This window comes from Danio aesculapii, chromosome 4 (genome assembly GCF_903798145.1).
Source record: "Danio aesculapii chromosome 4, fDanAes4.1, whole genome shotgun sequence".
Lineage (NCBI taxonomy): Eukaryota > Metazoa > Chordata > Actinopteri > Cypriniformes > Danionidae > Danio > Danio aesculapii.
In genome coordinates, this window is record NC_079438.1 from 15889001 (window position 1) to 15898258 (window position 9258).

The following is a 9258-nucleotide window of genomic DNA, read 5'->3' on the forward strand; positions in this document are numbered from 1 at the left end:
AGAGAGAGAGAAAGAGAGATCTAATCTATTTTTTATTTTTATTATTCTATTTTTTAAAATATATTTTTTATTAATCTTTTTATTTTCATTAACCTATTTTTATTTTTATTCATATTTTTTTAATCTACTTTTATTTTTATTTATCTACTTTTATTTTTATTAATCTATTTTTTATTTTATTAATCTTTATTTATTTTATTTATTTCTGTGTTTTCCCTGTATTATATGAGAGCGAGAGAGAGAGAGAGAGAGAGAGAGAGAGAGAGAGAGAGAGAGAGAGAGAGAGCAGATGTAGTGTAAAGTAAAAACATGGGACAAATGAATCAATAAGTCATGACTGCAACAGTAAATGGCAAAAAAGCTAAACAAAAAAGACTTTTATTTTGGCGTGGTGTGTGACGTCATCACGCGGCGCCGCTTCAGCGCTGAGATTCAACTGGAGAAAGGTTTGTTTTAAAGCGTTTACAGATATAAACCGAATAAATTAAAGTTTCAGGTTTTTCATCCGATGCTAAATGATGTGCCTGCTGTTTGAAATGTTATTTAAACCCTTTATACAACGTAGTACTGTTTTATTTATTCTCTGTAATCGAGGGCTATTGTATAGAGGTAAAGTTGGTTTTATATTCACACATTCAGTCCGAATAATTAAAGTACCATGGTAAACAATGTATGGAGCTGTCACTGAACGAATGTGTGAATATAAAACCAACTTTACCTCAATGGCTATTAAAACAGAAAAGTGTGTAATAAGTGTTTTAAAGAAACATTTCACCTGATTTCTTTTTGTTAATTACTCTCAATAGAAGAAACTGTTGAAGCAAGTGTTGAAGAGAAGTTATTTTGTTTCTGTTCATTGTTTTATTTATTTTAAACAGGATAATTTTATTGTTTTGTTCATTTTAAACAGGATAAAGTGTCCAAACACAGAGAAAAACTCCCGCTGAAGCGACTGATCTCCACACTGTTATAAAGATGGCGTTTATTAAAGAGGAGAGTGAAGATGTGAAGATTGAAGAAACATTCACAGTCAAACATGAAGATCTGCAGGAACAAACAGGTTAGTTTTCATTCTCAAAGACCAACTCAGTCAATTGATCCTCATTCAGATAAATTTTAATAATAAGAATTTTAAATTAAATCCACCTTGCAGTCCTGAGTGTGCTGCCTAGTTCTCCTAAATGCACATAAGCACTCATTGAAAGACAGGAATGAGTTTCTTTCGTCTTTCATTTTATGTATTATTAGTCTCCCATTTTCTCTACCTTCTTAAGGTTATTGCTTTCTTGTTCTCCAACTGTTTGTAAAGTGTCCTTGAGAACTGGTGCTATATAAAATAATTAAAAACAATAAATGAAAAAGGTTTAACTGAGCTGACAATATTTGACCTACAGTATTCTCATAGAAGACTCAATTTTTAGACCTTAAAAAGTCTTGAATTAACTGAAATATTGTGTTGTAGGTCTTAAATCTTTTATAAACAAGTCTCCATTTTTCTTTGTTCATGTTTTTCTACCTTATATGTTTTTCTTCTATAAAAAATCCCACTGCTTGTGTGTGCACAGCTCTTTGTAGTCATTATCTTAAACTTAATGTGCTGATGTTAAGTACATTTTGAATGTTACAGTGAGCCTGCAATGCATTAACTTTTCCTGCATTAACAATTGGCAGTAAGTGCATATTCTCTCTCACGCACGCAAGCACATATTCCAATGTATTGTGACAAATATTTAACTGAACATTAATAGGCCTAAATAATGGCCTTTTTAATATATATATATATATATATATATATATATATGCAATTTCCTGTTAGCCTTCTTTTTTTGCTTTGGTGCAAGCCATAGTTTTTGATTGTTTAAATGATTATATATTTGAACTCAAAAATCAAATGCTGCTCACTCGCTGTGAACATTGCTGTCTCATTTCAGAGCTCTTTCTTTCATCATAGTTAACATGGTAGCACACAACATAATCGATGCATTCGTACTTGACCTTCAGGGTTTCACAACAGTAACGTGCACAAGCAGTTATCTAGATTATTTCAACTGAATTCAGATTAGTTAGAGCAAATGATCTTTAACTTGCTGTTATGGAACCAAATTAAGTATGGACGTTTAGTTCGGCTCACTGAAGTCAGGTTTTTGACTTTTAATCCCCGCTTTTCTAAACCACTTTTATGAAACAGCCCCTAGGGGTTATAAAATAATCATGGGTTTTCATTAACATTATTATTTGTATATTTATGTTATCACTGTCCCTGATTGGACACACAGCAGATAACCTTTTTAGATGGCATTTCTGCATCTTGTCGGTTTTATAAAATGTCACAACGTAGCTCTTCAGCTAAGCCTCAGGACATGCACAAAGGCAAGAAAACAAAGGCAAAAGTACAACTGAATGAAAACAAGTAGCAAAGTATGTCATCTCATCACTCCAGTTTACAGCAAATGTGGCATTAAGTATTTGCACAAGTTCATTCATTCATTTTCCTTCGGCTTAGTCCCTTTATTCATCAGGGGTTGCCACAGCAGAATGAACCACTAACTTATCCAGCATATGTTTTAAACAGCAGATGCCCTTCCAGCTGCAACCCAGTACCCAGTACATTTGCATAAGTTATATACAATAATGCAAACTCACAAATATAAGCATGTGTTATGCGTACTTGCTAGCAAGTTAAAAATGTTTAAATGGAGTGGAAGATACACATGAGGAAACACAACGTGAGTAATCTAGAGCAGCGCTTCCCAACAGGGGGGTCCCGGCCCACAAGGGGGCCTCAGTGAGCTTTGTGGGGCGTCGTGTAAATATTAAAAAAAAAAATCTTAGCAGTGGATAATTAGGAGAATGATCATGTTCATTTTATCCCTATAGCTCGGTGGTCCTCAACCACCTGTCCATGGATCAATTGGTACCGGGCCGCACAATAAATCGTTAATTATTTCCGTTTTATTTATTATATGAGTCTGAACAATCTTTTATTTTGAAAAGTCTTTTATTTTGAAAAATGACCGTATTTTCTTGGTTACATCTCGATCACTTGAGCGCCCAAATTGAACCCACAAGCAGCAAAATGAGTAAGAAATGGACGTCTTTGGAAAGCTTTTTACTAAAGGGAAAATGCCCAGTGAAAGACCCACGAACTGCCAAGGAATGGATTCGCAACCCATTAGTCAACAAATCAAGTGCATCCACTATGGCTGTGGAAGAAGATCAACTGATGGAGATCGCAAATGATGGCGGCCTTTTAGGGGCCGTTCGCATATTGCGTATTTCTAGAGTTTGAAAAGTTTGTTGTTGTTTCCTATGGAGGTGCGCGGCTTGCGCGCACAAGTGGCGTGACGCGCTCGCACCAATGAACCCTGGGCCACGAGCGCAACGCAAGTCACTTGACAACAATTGAGAGATCAGCTTCAGCTTGTATGGAATATTCACATTTCGGTAAGACTAATTTTCTCAGACAAACATAGAACATAAAAACACTGCAGTGCTTTGCAATTTTCTCCATGAATAAAACTTCTATCAGAGCGACAGCAGTGTTTTGTCAGCTTGTCATCTTCTAAGAAAACTGTTGATGGTCGCCTAGCAACCTGTGAAAGCCCCACCCACCCTTGTCAGGTAAAATTGTCAATCGTTGACCGCTCCTCTGTGATAAAAAGGTTGAGGACCACAAAAAAGACAGTCTCACTGATTCGCCTCGCAGCAATCCTCACACTAATTGACAGAGCATAACAAATAACATACAAGTTTTAAATTGTAGTAGCCTATATTATTTTTTCCCTTATACACCAGTGTGAAGACTGATATTTTTGTTATTGAATTTAAATAGGGCCAATTCAAAGGCTTATGTTTATCAGTTACAAATGGCCTACTAATGTTTTGCTTTTATATTTTACATTAGGCTATTATTTGTCCACAAAACATATCTAGAGATACTAATAAACATACCGTTTAAAAAAAAAAAAAATTTTCATCATTACTGCAAACCTATACGATCGATAATATTAAATGTGGGGGGCCTTAAAATATTTTCCAGGGGAAAAGGGGGTCTTAGGCAAAAAGGTTGGGAACCACTGATCTAGAGCGAGTGCATTTGATCAACTGCATTTAAAGCCACAGGCACAAAAAGAGCTTGGTTTTCTTCTGACCCCCAAATTTAAATATTCTGCAAGGTATATGATCTGAATTTAAGCCAAAACCTCTTACATCTTGTAAAAAAAGGTTCATAATAGGAACTCTTTAAAGGGATAGTTGATGTAGAAATAAAAATAGCCTCACCATTTTAGCCTCACCATTTATTCTTCCTCATGTGGTTTTAAACCTTTATGAGTTTCTTGATCCTGTTGAACACAAAAAATATATTTTGAAAAAAATCTGGCTTACTTTGTGTTCCAAAAAAAGGAAATGTTTAAAACCACATGACGGAGAGTAAATGATAAGGTCATTTTAATTTGTGGGTGAAACATCCATTTCATGCTTGTTGCTTTGGGCCTTTATACTAAAGCTAACTTTTTTTTTTCAGACCTGATGGTGCTGAAAGAAGAGACTCATCAACCGAATGAAATGGAAGAGAAACAGCAGTTTGAGAAACCACAAGAGATAACGACTGATGAAAAACCCACACTGAATAAAAAGACTTCATCACGCAGAAGACTTCGGAAATCCAAATCCAGGTGTAATTTCAGCTGTAAACATTGTAGAAAGAGCTTCAGTCAAAAGTAGGCTTGTGCCGGTATTCGGTAATGCGATAAATCACGGTAATGAATATGCACGATATTGTTATCGCGGGCACTTCAAAATACCGTGAAAAGTAATAGATCCGAATTTATATTCTTAGAACGCGCCTTAGCTTATTTTCCATCAACCGCTTGAAGAAACACTGCGTATATGCTGCGCAGAACTGATGCGCACTCTGATGTAAACAATCCCCACATGTAGAAGCCCTGTGTGCGCGCCGCCGCCGCTATAATCCTTACACGCAAGGGCGGACTTGCCATCTGGCAGACTGGGCACTTTCCCGGTGGGCCGACGTACTTTTTGGGCCGGGCTGATCATCGTCTTATGATTTGATCGGCCCATAAATGGCTTAGCAGCCTATTGTTTTTTTCTGCCTTATTGATTGACGCTGCTGTGATCTGTGACTCTCTGAAAGTAGACGCTTTTTTTCCCGGACAGACAGACCGGGCCGGCCCATGTGACACTGTGCAGCCCATTGGCTCTTTTCGGTATTGACATTGGGCTGGCCCAATCACAAACTCCTATTTTGGACTCCGTGTGAGTGTGCGTCGTCTGTGTGTATTTGTCAAAATAGTCGAGAGTCAGAGAGAAGAAACGCAAGGGAGGCGCAGAGAAATCGCGGGAAATACACCGGCGTTTCATTTAGCGATTCTGAAAAGTTCTCTGTTCATTCTAGTACACGGCTAAAAACGCAAATCACGTGACCACACACTCTCTGCCCAGAGCTGCAGCCACTAGTTCAGCGGGTGAGCATAACCCCAGGTGAGACTGAGTATAGTGCATGTCAGACAGTTCATCTGCTGGATGATCTCATCTCACTATAGTTGTTAAACGTGATATTGAATTCATCTTGTTGTCTCTATCTAACAACTCTTATGTCTTTTGAATCACTTGTTCTCAGTTAACTGTTTTGGCTGAGTGCAAAGATAAGCTAATATATTAATTTACGTAACCACATACACTGATTCTGCACATTGACTGATTGCTTACCTTTATTGTTTAAATTTAATGTACGTTATACTGTTATAATGGCCATTATTGGTTATTAAAACTGATATTCTGCAAAAGAGACAGTGTAAATCAAATATCAAAATGAAACAAATTTGACTTATATTATGTTTTCATTGTTTAGATAGTGAAACAGCAAGCAGGATGAGGGGAAAGAGGTTAAAATGTAACACTGTTGCCTTTGAAGATTTACCCATGCATTAGCAGGCAGTTTTTGTTATGTTTATTATTGAATATAGGCTGAGTGAATAGTGTATTGAATAAGCTAAATTGACTGTAGTGTATGAGTGTGTGTGAATGAGTGTGTATGGGTGATTTCCAATATTGGGTTGTGGCTGGAAAGGCATCTGCTGCATAAAACATGCTGGAATAGTTGGCAGTTCATTCCACGATTGCTGATCGAAGACGGTTTCCCTTTGCACATTCACTTTGATATAATTGCTCAAGTTTACTTTTATATTGTGTATTGTTTTATTTATATTTATTTGTATTTAAATGTTTGAAGTACTTTTAGTTAATTAAAAAGTTATTAAAGTTACTAAGTTGACGAAACTGAAGTTTTTTGTGTTTTTTTACCTGTTTCTCTAGTAAAATTACAATATCGTGATAATACCGTATACCGTGATAAAAGCTCAATCAATTAATCGCAGCATGAAAATGTGATACCGGCACATGCCTAGTCAAAAGTCAAACCTTGATGTTCACATGAGAGTTCACACAGGAGAGAAACCTTACACCTGCGAACAGTGTGGAAAGAGTTTTGGTTATATACAAGGCTTTAAAACCCACATGAGAATTCACACTGGAGAGAAGCCTTTCAGCTGTACACAGTGTAGAAAGAGTTTCAGTCAAAAGCCAAACCTTGATGTTCACATGAGAGTTCACACTAGGGAGAAACCTTACACCTGCAAACAGTGTGGAAAGAGTTTTGGTTATACACAAGGCTTTAAAACCCACATGAGAATTCATACTGGAGAGAGACCGTACACATGCCAACAGTGTGGAAAAAGCTTTTATAATTCAGGACACTTTGCAGTACACAGGAGAATTCACACTGGGGAGAGGCCGTACACATGCAAACAATGTGGAAAAAGCTTCAATGACGCAAGAAACCTTGCACTGCACATGAGAATTCACACTGGAGAGAAGCCTTTCAGCTGTAAACAGTGTAGAAAGACTTTCAGTAAAAAGTCAAACCTTGTTGTTCACATGAGAGTTCACACTAGAGAGAAACCTTACACCTGCGAACAGTGTGGAAAGAATTTTAGTTATTTACAAGGCTTAAAAACCCACATGAGAATTCATACTGGAGAGAGGCCGTACACATGCCAACAGTGTGGAAAAACCTTCTATAATTCAGGACACTTTGCAGTACACAGGAGAATTCACACTGGGGAGAAGTCTACTCTTGCCCTCAGTGTGAAAAAAGTTTGAGCAAAATGGCACCTTTGAAGTCCACATGAGAATTCACAACAAAGAGAGAATGTAGGAAAAGTTTTTCTCAAAAACAAGACCTTGACATCCACATAAGTATTCATACTAGAGAGAAACCTTACCGAGTGTTGTAAAAGCTTCATATGTAAAAACGCACTTTATTACCACATGATAAGTCACACCTGAGAGAAGCCGTTTGCATCTTCTCAGTGTGGAAAGAGATATACAACCGAAGCTAGCCCACAAGCTCCCACAGTCCAAAAACACGCAACCCAAGTAAATTGAACATTCTAAATGATCACAATGGTCGAGCTCTTAATAAGCCTTATATCTCCCTTTAGCCATCCCTGTCTATTAGCCATTTCTGTCATTAGAACAGAAACAAGTCGGGGGAGTTCATCGAGATCTATCTGAGCTCAAACTCCCCTCTTGCCCTGCTTACGGGAGGGAGCCGAGGGTTCGAAGATCTTTGAGCTTAGGGCTCTCCCCCGGGACAGCATGCCAAACAAGTGTTAACTCTTGTATATATATCAAGTTACTGAAAATGAAAACCCTTGACAACTGTTTTGTAGTGTAGATCAGGGCTCACAGCCCAGTACCAGGTTGTGAAAGTTGCTACCGGACTGCAAGAACGCAAAATAACTCTATATGTTGATAGACTGTGTGGCTTGTTTCATTTGCAAACAAGTATCAGCATCTGAAAAGGTTTGAACCAAATGACCTACAGGAACTACAGGACCCAACCAAAGCAATTGAGTAATCTCCGGGGGGTTACATCCTTTGTTATAAAGTAGTGTCTCACAGACTGTACTTTGAGTTAAGTTACTTGAAGACCGTCGAGTTCACTGCTGAGGAACTGCACTATTCATTGTCTTCAATAAAGTGTTCTCCGTGTAAGAACTTTGGTCAGCTTACTTATTTTATGTATTAGAGTCATCTACACATTGGGGAGTCACCCAAGAACGGTTAAGCCAAATAGAGCAAAATCTGACAATGTGTTTCAAGTTATTATGAACCAATAACTATATTTGTGCACCCGGCGCTGAAAAGAAAATTAGAAAGATTGGGGAGGAGAAAATGTTTTGGGAGATGCAGGGAACACTGTCCTACACCCTTAGATGGTGTTTTTGATCAGTCACATTGTTTGTCACTTGCGTGAACAAACACTGATTTGCCTCCAATTTTGGCTTTTGTCTGCAGTTTCACAAAACTTGTTGGCGAATGAAAATCTGGCTAAACTCGTGTGGTGTGAACTTGCCGATGACAGTGACCGACCATCAGACTCCCTAAAGACCTGTTCAGACTACACAATGTCATTTGTTAGTTACGACAGATCAGATTTTTGTCAGATTATGAGATTTTGACTTGATCAAATCTTGATGTTTTGTGGGTAACAAATGAAGACTTTGGTTTCAAAACACTACACATTTATTTTGATGGACTAATTTGAGAAAAGAAACAAGTTTTCTTTATGAAGACAATTAAACTTTCTGTAGACAACTGGTTGCCTTTAAAGATACGCCCATGTGAAATCTCCCACATTACTACAAATAAATCAGTGTATGGGAAACCCAGTGTCACTATTGTGAATGAGAACATGAGTAATTTGTTAGCTTACATGCTAATTCCAGTACTCAACAGACTGCTGAAGCATTTCAGCTATCAGGTAATTCAAATTATTATTTATATGCAATACATATTGTACTGATCATGTGCACTGATTGTATTGTGTGCTGTCTGCAAGTGGTGTGTCTTGTTATAGTTTTAGGTTTATATTGTTAAGGTAAATAATTTAAGAGTAACAAGTTATTTAATTTTTAACATTCTGATTGTTCTTTTATATATAAATATATATATATATATATATATATATATATATATATATATATATATATATATATATATATATTAGATATATATATATATATATATATATATATATATAGATATATATATATATATATATTATATATTATATATATATATATATATATATATATATATATTATATATATAATATTATAATATATATATATAATATATATATATATATATATATATATATATATATATAAT

At 36.4% G+C, this 9258-nt stretch overlaps 1 protein-coding gene across 1 annotated transcript; it reads left to right on the forward strand.

The window, feature by feature from the left end:
- The first annotated feature begins 916 nt into the window (after positions 1-916).
- On the forward strand, positions 917-7561 carry LOC130222709 (gastrula zinc finger protein XlCGF7.1-like). The gene is made up of 3 exons (XM_056455237.1): positions 917-1060; positions 4526-4721; positions 6480-7561. Exons 1-3 carry the CDS (start codon positions 976-978, stop codon positions 7180-7182), a joined length of 984 nt encoding a protein of 327 aa, XP_056311212.1. The 5' UTR covers positions 917-975; the 3' UTR covers positions 7183-7561.
- Positions 7562-9258: the final 1697 nt, after the last annotated feature.

Bases quoted from the DNA above. Each gene is read 5' to 3' on its own strand.
- LOC130222709 (XM_056455237.1), top strand. From the start codon at position 976: ATGGCGTTTATTAAAGAGGAGAGTGAAGATGTGAAGATTGAAGAAACA. The intron at 1,061-4,525 runs GTTAGTTTTCAT...TTTTTTTTTCAG, and splicing joins AGATCTGCAGGAACAAACAG to ACCTGATGGTGCTGAAAGAA. The intron at 4,722-6,479 runs GTAGGCTTGTGC...AGGAGAGAAACC, and splicing joins AGAAAGAGCTTCAGTCAAAA to TTACACCTGCGAACAGTGTG.